Source organism: Solenopsis invicta, chromosome 6 (genome assembly GCF_016802725.1).
Source record: "Solenopsis invicta isolate M01_SB chromosome 6, UNIL_Sinv_3.0, whole genome shotgun sequence".
Lineage (NCBI taxonomy): Eukaryota > Metazoa > Arthropoda > Insecta > Hymenoptera > Formicidae > Solenopsis > Solenopsis invicta.
In genome coordinates, this window is record NC_052669.1 from 20,491,936 (window position 1) to 20,511,028 (window position 19,093).

Here is a 19,093-nt window from a genome sequence, read left to right on the forward strand (position 1 = left end):
ACCTGTACAATGAAAGAAAAAAAAATTACTAAATTTTCATAAACATTTGTTTGCATACTCGCATAATGAATATATTTACTAAATGTAAATAAATATTTGTTTAGTACAACAATCACTAACGTAATTTAACCATCATTTTTTTTATCGAATAATTATTTACGCACTGTAAGTAAAAATATTTCATTGCAAGCATTCGAATAAATTTTTTTCTTATTATATCTATAAAATTATCTGAATAATCATCTAGATCTAGGCAAAGAATAGCTATCTTTATTTAACTTAATAAAATGTGCATTATTTTCATCTTAGATAAAAGGAGTATCTTTTTAAATTATCTAAATTGTGAGTAATAACACGTATCTATTGTTTTTAGTTAGTTTCAATCTCCAACTTTCCTAACAGGAGAATTTTTTAAAGTTACAACAGATTGCACAGATTAAAAATAGTAGCGCAAAAATAACCCCCAAAACTATAAGAAATTCAAAAACTTTTACAAAGAACTTTGTCAATCATTGTAATGTGAGTTACGTAGACTCTCTATATTTTTCAACTTTAACTTTTATTTATGTATTGATTAAAATAAAAAAAGGGAACGTTCTTCGTTGGAATGTATTGTTCGAAAAATTCTTGTTAATAAAAAATTAAGATTTAGAAATAAAAATAGAAATATATTGTTTTTATATCCTAAACTGTTTTGTTAAACAAAGATACTATACTTAAAATTATGTAAATAAAACGATATATAATTTTACCTTTTATTTAAATAAATTAACTTTAAATCTTTATTTAAAATGAATTTACATGTAATTTAATTTATTTTTATCTAGGTAATTTTAAGTCATCTAAGCGTAACGCCGTTATTGTATAGCGTGAATGATTATGGTTGCTTTATACCGCGTCAGGATCGACATGCGACAAGCCGGTTACGGATATAACGACTATATAGGGCGTAGCCGCTACAATAGAATACAGATAATCCTACGTTGATGGATCATACAGAAATGCAGAGTGTTTAGCTTACGAATAAGTTCACGAATATGTAGAGACAGAGCAAATGCTTTAGGAACAGAAGTTTGTTTAGAAAAGAGCAAGCTAATAATAAATCAACATCAACTTGAAGAACGTCTCGTTATTAAGTACTTAGACAATTTGTTGGTAATTTCAAGTTTCATTAATGACGCAATAAATTAATGACGCAATAATATTTATAACAAACCTTGGATTAAGCAATCTGTAAGAAAACGAGCGCGGTGTTTTTTATCCACGGTAGTTTGAAATATAAAAATAATACGGGGAAAACTTTTAAATTTGCTCAAAATTTTAAAAATTGACAGGACAAATATTCACTATCAAAATTTAGCACCACTAGCAGAATCGTAAATATCCCTCTTTTTTTTTTTTTTATCGAAACAACATGCGAAACATGCGTAACGTCGAGAAACGTCAAAATCAAAATTCGTTCGGAACATGTATACCGACAACAGCTGACATATGGGAAGCGATGTTACTACGTCTGAATAAACCGTGACGAAAATACGAGGCGAGATTTGTTAGCTCGATCCCACGAGATAGTAAAATAGACGAACGGAATACCGCAGGAAACAGGCATATCTACGTATGCACTCTTCCAACTTGTGTGTTCAGAAAAGAGAATGCGAATTAACTCAAATCTAATTAAATGAAAGGGGAAATATGGTTTTGCGTTCCAACCGTGCTTCATGAGCGAAATGAGCGAAGACGTTAAAACCGTGAATAATAAGACGGTGGAGAATTCGCAATCCACCATATCACATTGTGTAATGCAGGCAGGAAGAGAAAGATGTTATATACTCAAATTATTTAGTCAATGGTTCTCTTAGGACTACCAGTATTTCACAAATACAAATTTATGGGAATTGTGTTAATAGCGAATTTCCCATTGAAATGCTTATTTCTCAATTGCGTGCGCGTGCAAATGTGTGCGCGCGTGTACGTGTACGTGTATAAAATTGATTTAAAACAAACTTTACCACACGCAATTTTCATTTTTAAAAATATGTTTTTTTAGACAGTTTAAAAATAAGCATGGAAACATGACGTAAGTACACTTTATGATATACCACATATGTATGTACATTTCGGGCAGCGAGTGCACTTCAGTATTGCATAAACATTAAAATGAATATGAGATATAAATTATCATCTTCACTTTTGAAGTTTGTAGAATTTTTAAAATATTTTTATGCTATAGACCGTATAGAAGATAAATATCCCAATGTCCAAACAATGTTTTTGTACCTGGATATTAAAATTTATTATTATTAATCTTCAGTTTCATTTTTAATATTAAAATTTAATTACAATATATAAATACCTTAAAGTATTTCTAAGATAAGTTATTGTACATATTATAAAAATTAACGTTAAAAAAAAACAAATTTGTCACACTACTAGATTAGAATTTACATTTTGATGGTGTTCTTACAATTTTTTAAGAACATTATTATGTATTTGTCAGAATATTTTTTTGTATTTATTTTATAAACAATACATTAAGAACAAATATTTAGAACATTAAAGACAAGCGTTTTAAAAGTCCAGATATCGGTTCATTGAGATGCTTTATAAGTTCTCATTATTTTTTGAATAATTTAAAAATTTTTCGTACTTTTGTATGTTAATAATGACGTTTTATATTTCACATTTAGTTAATTATCAACTTTAGTTAATTATGTAACTAAATCATTTTATATTGTGAATCCTTACAAAAATTTAATTATTTTGGCCTCAATGTTATTAGTGGTATTGGGATATTTATCTTAATATCTCATATGTACATTTTCTAAATCTATTATTTATTTTATTTCAAAAAAGAAAAATCTTAATCGTTAAAAGTAAAATAATCTTTGCATTTAATTATACTATAAACTATTAAATATCATTTTTTAGTTTCAAAATTAATTTGAAGTAAATCTGTATGTCACATAACACAAAAGAAATTTCTTTTCAAAGATTTTTTTAATAATGTCATTTATAATCTCAAATAACTGTACCTGTACGAAATAATTCTGGCAATATTTTGACCATTCCATTTTCTGCTCCCATAGATTACATACAAAATAGCATAGCAAGAGAAGAAGAGAGCGAAAAGATCGAAAAGTGCATCATCTAACTTGTTCTCGTGGAAGATAGTTACATTTTTGCGCAAAGCAAAACTTCGGAAATGTATGGGTCGATGCACCTAAGCATCACGTGTGTGTGTGTGTGTGTGTGTGTGTGTGTGTGTGTGTGTGTGTGTGTGTGTGTGTATGCGAAAGCGTAGGCGCGAATATTTCCTCTTGGCCAGGTGCCAAAAATTGTGTAAGATCATGTTAGAAAATATGGCAAGTACATGAGAGACTTGAAATTTGCATCAAATGCATTCATGATAGGAAAAAGTTTAAATAAAGGAACAGCTTCGTCGTGAAATGACACTAAAGCGCATGAAACAACGGCCAATGTATATTCAGATCTCGTTTTACGTCGTCCCTGTATATTTGCCACAAGTACGAGATCAATACAATTCCTTCGGTCGATCATAATTGAGAACATTTCCAGCAACAATTTTAACCATTGTTACTGAAATATTCTTCTAATATCATTTTATTAAGATTTTAGACACTCATGACTGAGAATATTATTTTCGGCACTAAGTTCAATCTTTGTTAATTAAAAATTCTATTTTTAATATTGTTTAATATTGCTAGAATTATATCACTAATTTGCTAATGTAATATCGCGTTCTTAATTATGTTTTATGTTTTACAAGAATGTCTAAGACATAAGACACTTGAAACGAATAATTATGAACAATTATAAATAAAATTAGGTTACGTGAATAATAATACAATTAAATAGAAGAGTTCTAAAACAGTCTGAGCTGAATCTTAGTTCTTAATATCGTTTCCTCGTAAATTTATACATGCATTTCTTTCTTCAACTGCGCATCGATTACTCTTGGCCTTCAAACACAATTTTAAATTGAACTAGAATAGCGCAAATTAAATCAATAATCAATAATACAACGTTAATAAGCATTTCTTATGAACTAATGAACGATTGTGATTTTCCACGTGTCAGTTTTTGTTTTAAATAAGTATTCTTTAAAAAGAACAATATTTTAATTCTTTCTCAAAATGTCTCTTGACTAATTTGAAGATACTTCACTACGAATGCTAATGTTTCCACAAGAGAGCACTCGTTCTCGTTTCTCGAAAAAAAACCGGCGTTTTTTTCCAAGACCTGTAGAAAAAAATAAAGAAACGTTTGTATTTTAACTAAAATTCTTACTATTCCAGTTACGTAGTTTTTAATGGTAAAACCGAAGAAAACTTCGGTTCCAAAGAGTGGTATTTAAGGAATACTTTGAGAGATGTGCAGGCATCCCGCGCTCTTACGTATTGGAAAAATTATTATGTCGAATGAGATATCGGCCGAAATTCACCGCGGCTTTTGCACAGGATAAGGAAGGGAAGTACAACAGGAAGCGGTTTGGAAACTCCCGCAACGGAAATGCTTAAGCATCGAATTTCAGTTGAGAAAAATGGAAAACCATTAAGTCCCCAAATGGTTATTCGATAAGATTTATCATTATGGGTATCAATCGAAATTGTACGGGTATCAAAATCTCATGATATGATATTTATCGGCAGCGTCCATTATTGGATCGCATTAATCTTCGGCATCGCGCACGCGTTTCCGTAGTGTAACGCATGCACTTACGCATAAATTGTTTACGGAAAATCCTGAGGATCATTTATGGAAAGGATGGAATCATTAGGCAAATCTGGTCGGAAGGAATCCGATAAATGCCAAGTCAGCATGAAACGGCGATACTCCGTGCTTGTTCGCTCAGAAATTCAGGCTGAACGCGCGGTCCTCGTACAATTTGATTCCAATCAATATTCCCTGCACAAACTGTCTATTAGGTCTTACAACATCCAGCATCGTTAGGGAATACAGCTCCGACTGAAACGGTAGTGTATTTTTAATTTAAAGAGGGGAAACTAGTTTCATCAAGATATTATGTAGCGCGTTAGAATGGACCGCGCGTTTTTCATCTCCATAAGTTAATAGAACGGCAGTGTAACGATATTTGAAACGTTAAATATACTAAATGTACTATTTCGCGAAGCATGCTTGTTACAGAAATGTTTCGCGAACCGCCATTTCCGAGGTTTGCCGCGGCTGAAAGAGACACACAGAGAACTAAGAAATCTTGTTTAAGGGAAGCTTAGCAAGCGCGTTGTATTTTTTATGAAAAGTCACTATTTGTAGAAAGAGCGCGCGGAAACTTTAGAAAATATATAAAAAAAAGGGGGCAAAAGCGGTTGGTTGAAATTTAAATTGTGGGATGTGAAATTGGATACGTGATAGCGCGAGTTTTCAACATGAATACACTTCACAAAAAAAAGTTACTTTGTTTCCAACGTATATTTCCACCTGCACATTTCAAGCTTTTGACAGATACGTATAAACTACGTTTATTTGTTCCAATATCGATTCTCGCGTAAGATCCCTCTTTTTTTAACGCATTGTGCTCGATTTTCATTGCAACGTGATAATGTTTTCGTCGAAATTTTTGTATGATTGGAAGAACATTATGCTACAAGAATTATATATTCAACAAAGCGAGAGAAGGACATTTTTATACTTTAACGACAGATTTCTTAAAAAATGCAAAATTAATTTTTCAAGGACATCTTCGGATTGAATTCAATTCGCTTGGCGTAACAATTTTTAATATAAAATATTAAACGTTTTTTTTTACTTGGATCATTTTGTTGAAAGCCCGAGATAAATTAGCCATTTACAAATAATACTTGAGAACTCAATTCAGCACTTTTTGAAATTTTCTTTCCGCGCGTGTTTGAGTGTTTTATAAAATTTTCGCCGGCGCAAAATCAATACCGCAAGCATCGAAAGCTTTGTCGCAAAAACATGATGCGCCAGTCTGGTGGAAGTTTGACGTGCATTTATTTATGAGATTCCATTTCACCAGCTGCAACAGAGAATTTGCAGTAAGCTAAATAAATTTCCTAGTATTGCAAGTAATTTAGCGTATCGTAAATACGTGTGTATGAAGCACATCCTCTACGACACGAGGGCAAATATAAAAGTTCCATGGAGCGATTCCATTCGCGAGTATCGAGCGAAAGATATCTCTCGTTGGACACTTTCGTTGGCTGAGCTTATCTACGGGGCATCGCCGGCATAAAAATACATGCGATGTCGCGGTTCTTGATGACGAGGAAGCGGCTTATCGTGCCGTACGTGCGCAACGGCGGGTGGTACGAAGGAGGGTGTAACATGTGATAGTACAGTACTTGCCCGATTTTTCGCGCGAATGTACATCGCCGCGTACCAACGACACCGTGGAGAACGACGGCGCGGGCAACAGCAACGGTGGTGGCGGTGGCGGCGGCAGCGGCGGTGGCGGGACGACGAGGAGATACGGGAGAAGATGAAAAAGGACCACGGCGCAGGGAAATGTAGGATGTAAGTGGCGCATCAACGTGCGGATAATTTAGCAAGCGCATGTTAAATTTCAGAACAAGGTACTGTCCCTGCGCGAGTATCAAAGCAGCTCGAGTGAAAATAGGTCAGTCATGTATGCAGGCTGACAAAAAGATCCTTAGACCCAACGAGCCGTTATTATTAAAAAAATAGACAGTGGAAGCATTCCGTAAACGATGATATAATCTGCAGCGGGACGCTCGAGAACATTTTGGGGAGAATTTTTTGAAAATATTTAAACGTAAATGAAAGCAAAAAAATATCTAAAACTTGTTGAAATTATCTTACATTTATAAAAAAGTTTCTCATTATTTGCTTGTTACATAAATCGGATTAGTATACGTTAAACTAATTTTATAAATTATATTATTATTATAATTACTGTTATTAAATTTACAGATATTGAACACTAGAATTTTATAATTTTTTTTTCTTTTTTCAATAAGAAAAGGAAATAAATTTATCTTTGGCACACTCTGCTTAGAAAACAACGAATACGTGTAAACGAGAGCAACGTGGAGGAAAGACAATGGGTATTCTTACGTTATATGCGATACCTGAGAAGATACGTGTTAACAATGATAACGCTTCCGTTTGCCAAATCCGGGAAAAAGATCGTCATCATTCTCGAATCAAGGTAAGATTAAAGGGGCGGAGGAAGATATACGCAAACTGGAATTGTTCCACAAAGAGCATTCGGCGAATTTGCGGAAGCAGCCGAGAGAAAAGATTGTAAGGGGATCAAGAATGAATATAGAGCACGAATCCGAGCGAAGAGCTATGTGAGATTAAATATTGGAGTCGCTGGTAAATAATTAAACAATTCATTATTACGCAAATTCAGTTATTACAGGCTAATAATAAATTCGTCTGTTTATATGTACACAAAATGGTAAGGGAAGAAATATTGTGCTGATTATAATGTACGGCTAATGTTATTTGGTCAACCGCATTAACTATCAGGATAATTTCCAATTGTCGCGAGAGATATAAAGAGAGGCAGATATTCCTTATCTAAAATTTATTTCTGTGACGAGAGTAATCAATAAGGAATAATATGAAAAGGGATCTCATTATTTATTGCAGCTTTTTAATTTATAAGCATTGTAATTCTGTAATCTTGTTGAAATCCAATTTCAGAATTAATGGCGCGTAAAGATAATGTAAAATTAAGTAAAAAGGCAAAGCTACTTATTCACGCTTCTGAGATATGCACAAGTGGCAAAAGAAACTTCGCCTTTCGCGTTTTTTAATTATTAATAAAAAAATTATTAATATCCGTGCACAACTCGATTAACTTCGACCGCCGCGCCGGTCGAAAACTCGCGGGAGAATAAAGACTGGTAAATAAGTGTTTTCAACGTTTCCTACCTGCGAATCAACTTGCATAATCGTCCAATTTTTTTTTACGTGCAATTTATATGCCATACAAACAAAAATTCTACGTGAGCGGCAGTACAGAATTAAGCTTGGATAACAAAGCGTTCTTCTAAAAATATCCATTCGCCACATAGTATAAAATATATCCGACGCGTATAAAAAGACAAAAATATTCTAGCTGAATACAAATAGTCCGTGTTTTTTGATGTTTAAAAATCATTAAGTTTAGGTATGTCTGGTATTCAAATTCCAATAAAAAGAATTAAAAAAAAATACATATTTATAATACACAAGAATGTTCAAGATACGCCACAAAAATAAAAATAATGTTCCACTGTGATGTGAAAAGATACGGCGTAATTAATAAATAATACGTGAGATTTAATAAAACCCTATTTTTCAGAGAAAATCTATAACTTACGTTAACTTTTTCGTACGCACACATCACGGAACCAAACGTCAATATTGTAAATGAATTAAGTTTTATAACCAGAGTAACTCGATTTTTACATAAATGTTAAATAAAAACGAAATATGGCATTACGTGAAGATATTAATATTAAACTTTCATGTTTTCTTTTTTTTTTTGGAAAAATTTCGAACTCATGTACCAAGTATTTATTTTTGCAACTATACCAATTTTATTCTCATGCCCTGGACAAATTTTACATTGCGTGCCGCGCGCATATTTTCGAAGGGTATATAAGGGACAAGAATCCCGAACGGAATAACGCAAAAAAAGTATGTATGGAAAAGCTAGAAAAAAATAAAAAGCAAAAAAAGGAAGATAAAGAGAGAGACCGAAAGAGACTAAGCTGCCGGTGTCTCGTCTAGAATGGCGTGGGACGAATGAATTCTGGCGGCGCACAAAGACAAGCGGCAGCGAGAGCGCGCGCGGCGCGGGAAACGAAAGAAATTCTAAAGGACTGCCACGGAAATAGATGCTTTGGGAATAGAGTATTAAAGGCGTACCGAGAGAGCGCTTTAGAATGGGAAAAGAGAAGAGGGAGAGAGGGTAGGTGTGACCGTGAGGGTTGAAAACGAGGCGGAAGGTAGCGACTCGGGAGAGGAAGAAGATGGACGAAAAGAGACGACTCTCTCACATTCGGATGCCATATCAGGCCGCGTGACTCGAATAGAAGTCACAGGTCGAATTTTCTCGTCTGGACGTGAGAATTAGGCGGGAAACGACAATTGAGGCCCGTTCCGCCCACCACTCCATCACGAGTCCCTCAGATTTCGCCGGGGGATATCGCTTCGGTTATTCTTAGAGCAGATTGACGCCTAAAGATTCCCGCACGATGTCCAAATTGGACGCTTACAGTGTTACGTGATACGCAAGTTACTTTCACACGTTTCTCCTTAGCATCACCGGAAGATACTTAACATATTTATAAGAGGACTTCTTTCTCTGACGTAAGCCGGATACACATTTTTCAAAGAGTTACAAAAATATATGCATTTGAGCATTATTATTATTATTTATATATTTTATATAAATAATGAGATTTTAGATTACACATTATTTTTAAAGCTCTTCAAACATGGCAAGCGCATTAAAATTATTATCTTATTACCTTTATTCTCGCTGTTTTGTTGAATTATTAAGAGATTTTCGTAATGAAAAAGGACACTTATGAATTTTGGAGATATATATATTTTTATATTGAATTCCTTTCCGAAACGTCCGTAAAATGTGCGCCACGGTGAATTATTGGATGACGGCTGATATTGAAATATCGACGAACTTTGGGACCATCTTTCATTACATCACTTGGCTATATAGTCTCATTGTCGTTCCATAATAGAATGCCGCGAAATGAGGCGGCTAGAATTGGAAATTTATTCGATTACCGTGAGGTATTAGCTTTGTTCGAACTCACGGTCGAAATCGCGGGCGCGGGCGCGTATTTCCGTTGTGCCGAAGTAAAAATTGAGCTATCTATCGAGTGCACAGAGTGCGTCGATTGGATATGCTTCGTGGCATAAAAGATTCACGTTACTGCGGGTATGTACAAACTTGTTTTATAAAGATTACAAAAAAAAAAAATTGTTACAATGCCGTGCGCGCGAGAGGTAACTTCGTTACGCCAACAAATTTTTCATTAACGCGACAATCTTTCCCTAAGGGATATACAAACAGCAGATTATCTCGCTGTGTAATTGCCAATTTACTCTATATTGCTCTACAAATTTCCGCCATTTCCGTTCGAACCTCCTTCAAAATGATAAAAATTTATTTATTTTTATTCGTCATTTTTTTTTTTTTTCACATTTCTCCTCTCCAGTCGCTCTTTCCCACCGATTGTAACGTGATTTATTGGACACATATCTATATTACATTAAAATTACAATTCGAGCGCGAGTTCGGTTTAATCAAATCGACGTTCACCTACAACAATCAATTTATTTCTACTCCGCGTTTTGTTTTGCTATCTCGTTGAATGAAAAAATATATTCGCGATTAATCCATTATTTCTCCAAGTTTCGCTCGCACTTACATTGTTTCGTAATAAATTGTTTAACAGGCAATTAGAAAACATATTTCTGCATACGGGGAAGAATTTCTTAAATTTCTTAAAATTTAGTACAATTTTAGTACAATTCAATTAAATTATTTTATATTGTAGAATGCTTTAATAAATTAACAAAAATCTGATAAAATTCTTGGAGATTTTATGTTGTTCCATGTGGTCCCACGACTACCATGATTTTATGGGTTTAAATTTTAAGAAAAAATTCTCTGCGTGTGCCACCGTCTCTGAGATACATTTCTAAAGTATAACTATGATTAAAATACATCAACAGGTCAACGTCTCGCCAACCGCAACACTATAAAGAACAAATTGTTTTTTTTCATCGTTCGCTGTTATTACGTTATTAACCCGCGGAGCGACTGGCACGGCGGCGTGATAATGATTACCATAAAAAAATCAATTCTCGGTTAGCAACGCGGAAAAAGCGCAAAAAAATGATGTTACGGTCGCATTCTTATGTGTGGCGCTTAATGTTTCTCTCATAACCAGAACGCGCTTCGTTCCCGGCTCAATTAGTAGTTTACAGTGTTGCTTTTACTTCCCGCGTATTAGATATCTCTCGGAAGCGTTTCGGAACTGTTAAAGACGTCGAGATATTAAACTTCCAAATCGTATCATATATTTCCGCGTAATCCGGTTTGCGTAACTTTCCGTTTCAAAATATACCATTATTGAGTTGTTTACGCGAATACGTAATCGTTTTAATCTCCGTAACGTCCGTAAATACGCGATATTTTAAAATTCCGAATGTTTATACAGAGAATTTTAACGGTAATTTATTAAAAAATGTTTTAACGTAACGGATTTTCTTTTATATTCCCGATTTAATTTTACACAAAGAATTTTCGATTGTATAATACATCACGACAGATAATATGGAAAACTGTCTTTCACCGAGCATGTTTTTACCGAATGCAACAGGAAAGCATCAAGAAAATAGAATAATCTGGTTTCCGTGAACGAATTTTTCATTATTATTTATTAGCATTAAATCGTCATTTGTTGGAATTAAATCAAAAACACCGTGTATTTTCAAGCAGTAATACGTTGATGTACGGCATGATCTGTTATTCACCACTGAAAAAAGAGAGGGATTATATGTGTAAAAAATACGAGACAAAGATGCAAAATATCTTCGCAAAATTTCATTTATGAGGAAACTGGATTTCGAAATTAATAATATCAGTTTGCATAAATTTCGATCATAAAATTACCATATAGTGATAAATTCGGTACACAGTCTCCATCGAAATATTATGAATACAAAGCTGCATATATAATATAGCATTAAAAAAAAATTAAGATAATTTTAAAATTTTATATATTTTTGTTTATCGAGCAGCGTCATATAAATAATAAATTTATTATTTTATTATTATTTTGAATATCAAACTCTCCTCGCTTATATTTTTCCAATTGCTGTTGGATGATTTATGTCATCCAGATAAAGTTGAAAATATCATTCAAGCTTAAGCATAATAACTCGATCAACGAAAGCAAAGCGTACCGATCCTCATTAGTTGAGCACCAATCTTCGTAATCGCGTAATACAATCTCAATCTTCAATACAATCTGTTGCGAGTTTAATAAACTACGGGTGATAAAATCGCATATTTGCAGTTTGCGACGATTAAGGGGAAACGCTCAATCCTTCCTGAATCTAAAATACGTGAAACATTTTTCACTCCATAAAGTAGTGCGCGTTTCATTCTACGCGAATAAACAGCAATTGTTTATCGAGAATGTTTAACAGCCTATGGTAGTTTATTTGAAATTTATTTCTACTGCACGTGAATCTTCAATAAATTCTAAACAAAAAAAAAGGGCAAAGTGAAAAGTGCACCTGTATGTGTTCGCGTTCGCGTAGTGAGTCGCAATAGCGAAAGAGTGGAACTGCAAAATCCTCCATCTACAAAGCGAGCTTTGTTGCGAGTATCGCCGCTATTTTTTCCGCGTATCTTGCGTCGTATTGATCGTTGCAATTGTAAACAGCGCGATCTTGCGTCGTCACGTCATCGAATCGTGCGTTGAAATTTATTTCGGTGAAATTTTTGATTTCTCCCCCCCCCTTCTCGCCCTCTTTCCTTCTCTTCTTTTTTTCTTCTCCCAGAAGTTCTCTCGTGACGTAAATCTTGCGTGTTTACTGAAAACTTCCGGCGAAAAGCAGACCTACTTTGCGTATGATTTATTCGCCACCGCGGCGCACGCGGTTGCAGCGGATGAGTTTTTAATGGCGCATAATACGGAAGTAAAAATTGCCGGCTTTCGTGGACGCGAAAATTAGACCTCTCGCGTGCGGGAGAGAGGCAAGGGGGTCGGTGCATCAGTTTTCCATCACGGATCGAGGAGGTGTTACGTCCGGGAAATATATTCCCTTTCGCACTGAAAGCGGAATGATAAGGTATCGTGATGTCCCGAGGAGACGCTAGTTACTTCCACGAAGACTCGTCAATACGTCTTCTCCCTGGGAACTTTGAAAGCGCTCCGCGCCAGTTGATTACCCCGGAAGATCTCCGCAACACTCGAATCTCATACCACGTATGTCACTGCCAATGGCACACGATGGACGCCGCGCGCTTTCGATATCGATCTACGCGACCATTACTTACACGTGACGTCGGATGTAAACATCTAATTCCAATTATCGATTTGTGAGAAGATTGCATATATTATTTTGATCTCGACTGCGCAATTATCAGATGTATTATGAAATAGACGGCGGAAAAAAAATAATTCTTCTCTTAAAAAGAAGAAATTAAAGAGAAAAGAATATTTAAACTTTAAAAAAATATTTATATATAAGAGCTTTTGATTATTTTTCTTATCTATATAGCGACTTTATTTTCTAGAGCAAAACCTGGCGTTATCACAAATTTATCTTACAGATATTTTCTTTCGTGCACGAAAGGAACGATTTTGCTGAAGTATCTATTGTAAAAATTTAGCTGGATACAGATTGTGAAAATAATTTTGCGGTACCATCAAAACAATTATGTAGATCGCTCAAGCGTAATGAACAAAGCTGCCAAAAGTTTGGACATTCTAGCAACTAATTTCAGTGTTCTATAAAATTATTTTGATGGCCCAACAAAATTATGTTCAAATCTGTACATTGAGATAAATGTCAACCAAACATTCAGTTAAATAGTGATCAAATGAATTTTGGTAGTTATTGGATCCAAAAACTTAGTTACATTTGACGAAACATTTGGTCAGTTGTGTGAAAACAATTGTTCGGTTAAGGCTACGTATTTAATTATTATAACTATAAAATTTATTTAATCACTATTTAACTAAACGTTTGATCTACCTCATCAAATACTTCTTTCAGTGTATCTAGTTGAATCTTTAGACATTTCACAATCGTTCTTTCCGTGTACAAATATATCTATGGACCCAACGTGTACTCATGAGAATAAATATTTTCGGGTAGAATATTTTTAATATCTTTTTGCACTATTATTTTGTAACAGAATTTAGCCACCTTTATTTCAGCGTATGTGGAAAGAACGGTTTTGCTGAAGTAACTAAAAATTTAGCTACACACAGATCTGAAAATAATTCCGTTGGATCATCAAAATAATTATGTAGAACGTTCAAGCGCAATGAATAAAAAGTTTAGACATTCTAGCAACCAGTTTAAGCGTCCTACATAATAATTTTGATGGTTTAACAAAATTATTTCAAAATTCGTATCCAGCTAAATTTTTAGATACTTTAGCAAAATCATTATCTTTTCGCGTACAAATTTTCGTGTGTAAAAGTTATAACAGTCTTTAAAAATTTAATATTCAATAATTAACCATCTCTTGACAATTAGAATTAAGACCTTTTTTTATATGTTCGTTCAATAAGCATACTAAATAACTCGTCCTTTTTTATTTACTTTATAACTCGCTTGCACTAAGCGCAGATTCACCCATAGATGAACGCATTCGAACAAAGATATGGCCTTATCTCGTCGCCTTGATGGCAGTTACTGGGTCTCCATGCACCTGCAGCAATCCCGTCATCTGTTTGAGATCGGAAGAAAGGGAGGGACAGAAAGAGAGAAAGGAGGGGGAGGGGATAGGTGAGAAAGGGAAAGGAGAAAAGGAGGAAAAAGATATACGAGCAGATAAATCACGCTCTCGCGCCACTTCTTCCTTTTTTTTCTTCTTTTTGCACTATCCACCGCCCACCTTGGTCGCCGCCATGACGACGCGCTTCCACGACGTGCCATTATTAAGACGCCGGGCGCCGCGACGTCTTGCTGCGTTCGCTCTACATGTACAAGCTTTCGTACCGCCGCGCTTTCGGAACGCGTGCCGAGAACTTGCTCGATCCGTAACTTCACTTTTACGAAAGCATCCGCCCGCGCAGCTCAATGTTAATTATGTTCCTCTTTCGATTACTCTCCATTACACGCAAATTAATTACAATCGCTAATTGACTATTTTGCTTTCTAAATCAAATAAATCCGGAGGAAATGGCTCAAACGCAAGAAAATCCTAAATCTTAATTAATTACATAAAAACTCTGTGTTGGAGCAACATTTAATTAAAAACGACTATTTGATGATTTATCCAAGTTATAAGTAGTTCTTGACTTGACTTTTTCTTTAAGTTGAATAATATCGTGTTTGCGAATGTAATAATAAAATATATATATATATATATATATATATATATATATATATATATAATGTGTGTGTGTAATAAAATGTAAAAAAAAGTATGAAGTAAGAAAGAGATTAATGCTAGAAGATTGGGAATAAAACATTTTCTATTTAAAAAAAATTTAATGATCGTAAAAAGAGGAATTAAAAAAGTTATTTATAATTTATCAAAAGATAATAAAAATGGAGTGATAAAAAAAGGAAAGTATTCTTATACTATATTCTGAGAAAGAAGTAATTTTATGAATCGCCCCTAATTGGCGTACTCGATGAAAATTGTTCAACAAGTTGTTGCTTCAACTAATATTAGAAATGTCCAACGCGTTCGGAAGTTTGAGTATCTTCAATTAAAAAAAAGAAAAAAATAATAATTAAGAAGAGAACCAACGTTGACAGCATGATATCGATCATTTGCGATTTATAGGAGAACATCCAATTAGAAAAAAAAGAGTAAAACAAATGATATATACAAACGCAATACTATTCTATATAATTCTGACAACCTTGGACGCTTTCCAGCAACGGAACACATATATACGTATACGGTTATATACTGTGCGACACAATGTTATACAGGGTGGACTTGTAGGTGAATCGTTGCTTAGCTTTTTCTATTTCACTTTTTTTTTTATTTCAACATTACATTTTGTTGCCAAAAATACAACGTTAGCATCCATGAACTTAGGCATAATGCAGAAGTCACCATAATATCATAAAGCAATTTGTCACTTGATGATATCATGAAGATGTCTTATGTATATTTATAAGTGACAAATAAAGCCATGATGACGTCCTTATGTTGTTATGACTCTGATGTGTTCAACGTGGGGAGTGACACAAAACGACACAGTCGTACAACATTTTAGCTATGTACGATTGTGTCAACTTGTGTCACAGTTGCAAAGCACTGAATTGTACACTGTTACGCAATGCCGTCCATGTACGTTGCCGGATAAGCGCCCTTTATTACAACTTGTGTAATTAACGAAAACAATTATTACGAATATGATAATAAATAAATAAAGATGGTTTGCACTAAAATAGAATATGACGAGAAAGCTAATTTCGAAATTATCTACACTTAAGATCGATTGCTGTTATTAATTTAAAATAATCTAAAAATCAATGAGAGAGAGAGAGAGAGAGAGAGAGAGAAATGTATTGCTAGAACAAATTTTATTGTTCAATAGAGAGAATGCCGTAGTGCACACAGTAAAAGTTCTAAAACAATATTAAAAAAAAAAACGTTTCTGTATTTTAAAATGGCCAACACGTTTCCGGATTTAAATATTATTGCGGATTGTTAGAGGGGATGTTAGTACAAATTGTTTATTTTGCTGGGAAGCAATTTCGAGTCATTAATGAATCAAAGACGTGGGGAATGGGTAAGCTTAGAATAAAAAAGAAATTCCAGAGACTTCATAAATGCCAGAGCGAATAATTGAGCTACTCGAGAGAACAAGGGAGAAAATTATTAAAGTAGAGAGTTTCCGCGCGTTTTCCGCGTTTTTCCTCTTTTATACTTTTGATAATTTTTCAACTGTATTATCATTTCTGCTCTCTTGATGTACAAGATCCTTTTATTTAGGTAAATAGATGCACTGATTATACAGGAAGTAACACATGTGAGCTTCCTTTTGATGCTCTCTCTTTGATTTTACATCTCACCTCTGTGACGTTAAAAAAAATTTTTATTGCGTTCATTAAAAAATGAAAAGTTTTGCGATATTACTAATTTTCAAAATATATTTCTGCTCATTCAATATACGTTCCTCTCTCTTTTCTTAGTAACGTGTTACAAACTGCGAACATTAGTAGTTATTACTTAACTATACACCTCGCATCTACATGTCTCTCGAACTTGACTGGTCAACGCGAAGTGAAGTACCATTTCACGAAATATAACTATTAGTTATCGCCGCGCGTTACGATGTTTTGCAACTCGATATAAAGGTTGCGGGTCCGGCACGTATGCACGACGAAAGCGTTATGTAATTTGAAAGCCATGCGCCGGAATTGCATGAAACTTTCAGGAAATGTTAGCAATACCGTTACGGATATAACGATGCCATTGCGGTAACCCTGGGGCGTCTCATTCCCGTATATATTCGACAAACACGAAGGTTAAATGTGGTTTACCAATTGCGCGGTTAAATTCCAGGGGTACGTTTTCGAATCCCTCCGAGAAAATTACCTGTCGAAGTCAATCGCTTGTTTCTTCTCACACATTAACCGATCCGTTCGCAATATCGCTTGATTTCATACGATACGTTATACGCTTCGTATTTTTCTCGACCCACCTCGACAGGCGAAAGAGTGTCGACGTCGAAAAGTATAGGGATCATTAATTGCATGTCAATATTTCAGTTAAACTATAAAACAATTTCTTTATATCGTACTATAGATTATTTCACTTTTTAATCCGTGACAAACAGAGGAAAATGCTCGAAGCTTTCGCTGTCAACAAGAAATAAATAGTCAATATGATACAAAAAATATTTGACAGTTTTTCATTGGTAGTCTTTAATCAAGAAGAAATGATTGAGCGTGAAATAATAAACTATAAATATTTTTCACTTAAAACGTCATTAAAAAAAAAAAAAAATAAAGATAGCTAGGTTTGAAAGTTGACGAATATCTTTTCTTGTATTAGATAATTTTTGATAATGCACTGTATCGTGCGCGTACAAATCGATCTATTCGTTTCTCCTTGTAGCACTTGTTAAAATAAAAACATGATATTTTATTAAATAAAAAAATAAATAAATGAAATAAAAATAATTTACAAATTTTATAAAAAAATTAACTTTATAAATTTGTAACTTCAATAATTTTTCATTATTTTTTTAATAAAATGTTGATCTGTTTTTATTCGTGTTTTGAAAATTGCTGTTGCAACGCACTTGATTGTTACACGCGATTTACAAGATTAAAAGTTATTCAAAATAAAAACTATATTATTCAATTTTCTATTTTTTATTTAAAAAATAAACGCTTGTGAGAAATAATTGCAATGTATGCAAAAGGCGCATAGAATTGCGTTTCTCTGTTGAAACCTCTCTGCTTGATTTACTCCTTGAAGTTTCGAGCGTGCAATTAAGAGTCACCCTGTGTGCTTTGGGACTTATGAGCTTACCTTGATCGTGAATTGTCTGCAGAGCGGCTTGTAGGCGTTTGTGCCGCAAACGAGAAAGCGATCGGGGCCCTGCCTCCCGAACACTCGCACGTAGTTCTGGCACTCGTCGTCGCTGCGACCCTTCAAGTAGCAAAGCTCGCGATGCGCCTCGGTGCTGGACCATTGCAATCTCTGAAACAGTGTAAGATCGAGCAAACATTTACTACCTGGGTAGTCCCAGCCGACTTCGCGTCACGTACATATACACTTGCAAAGTGCGCGCGAGTTTGTATAGCAAAAGCCGATTAGAGGTCAGCCAAAGATTAATACGCCTGCATGAAAATTGAGACTTAACGGAGATCTCTCGATTCTCTCGCTTTCAATGGGAGAGAAGGAGACATATATCGATTCGGAGAACACGTCGCCGCGCCGCGCTACGTGCATTCGCGCCAGGCGGAGACTCGTTTTAATAATTCCCTCGTATCGCATTAATTTTGCGAGTTACGCGCTCCGTTCGGCAGATTTAGAGCCGGATCCGCGAAAAATGTAAAGTCGTCTTAACGTTAAAGTCGACTTTAAAGGATAATTTATGTCGCGTGAGCCGTACGTGTTAGAGAATTAAATGTAATGCGACGTTAAATCTTTGTGAATTCTCTCGCGATCTCTCGACGAAATAAGTGAGTAACCGCGCCGGCGAGGCGGTTGAGTCTTAATCCGATGACAACACTCCCGCGAGTGTAATAATGATGACGTACCTGGACTTGCCTCTTTGTCATTGGTGTATGCAATATTATTCAGACTGAAAGGGTGACATATTGTGTTATTAGTCTTATACAGTGACGAATAATAATCCGCCCAACGGAGGGAGCT

At 34.7% G+C, this 19,093-nt stretch overlaps 1 protein-coding gene across 2 annotated transcripts in view; it reads right to left on the reverse strand.

The window, feature by feature from the left end:
• The window catches only part of LOC105203776 (semaphorin-1A), a 285,332-nt gene that overhangs the window by 56,761 nt on the left and 209,478 nt on the right, over nucleotides 1–19,093 (reverse strand). For both annotated transcript variants that reach the window (XM_026135268.2, XM_011172672.3), the window contains exon 5: nucleotides 18,245–18,415. In XM_026135268.2, the coding sequence (XP_025991053.1) occupies nucleotides 18,245–18,415 (171 nt within the window). The remainder of the gene's footprint in view (nucleotides 1–18,244; nucleotides 18,416–19,093) is intronic.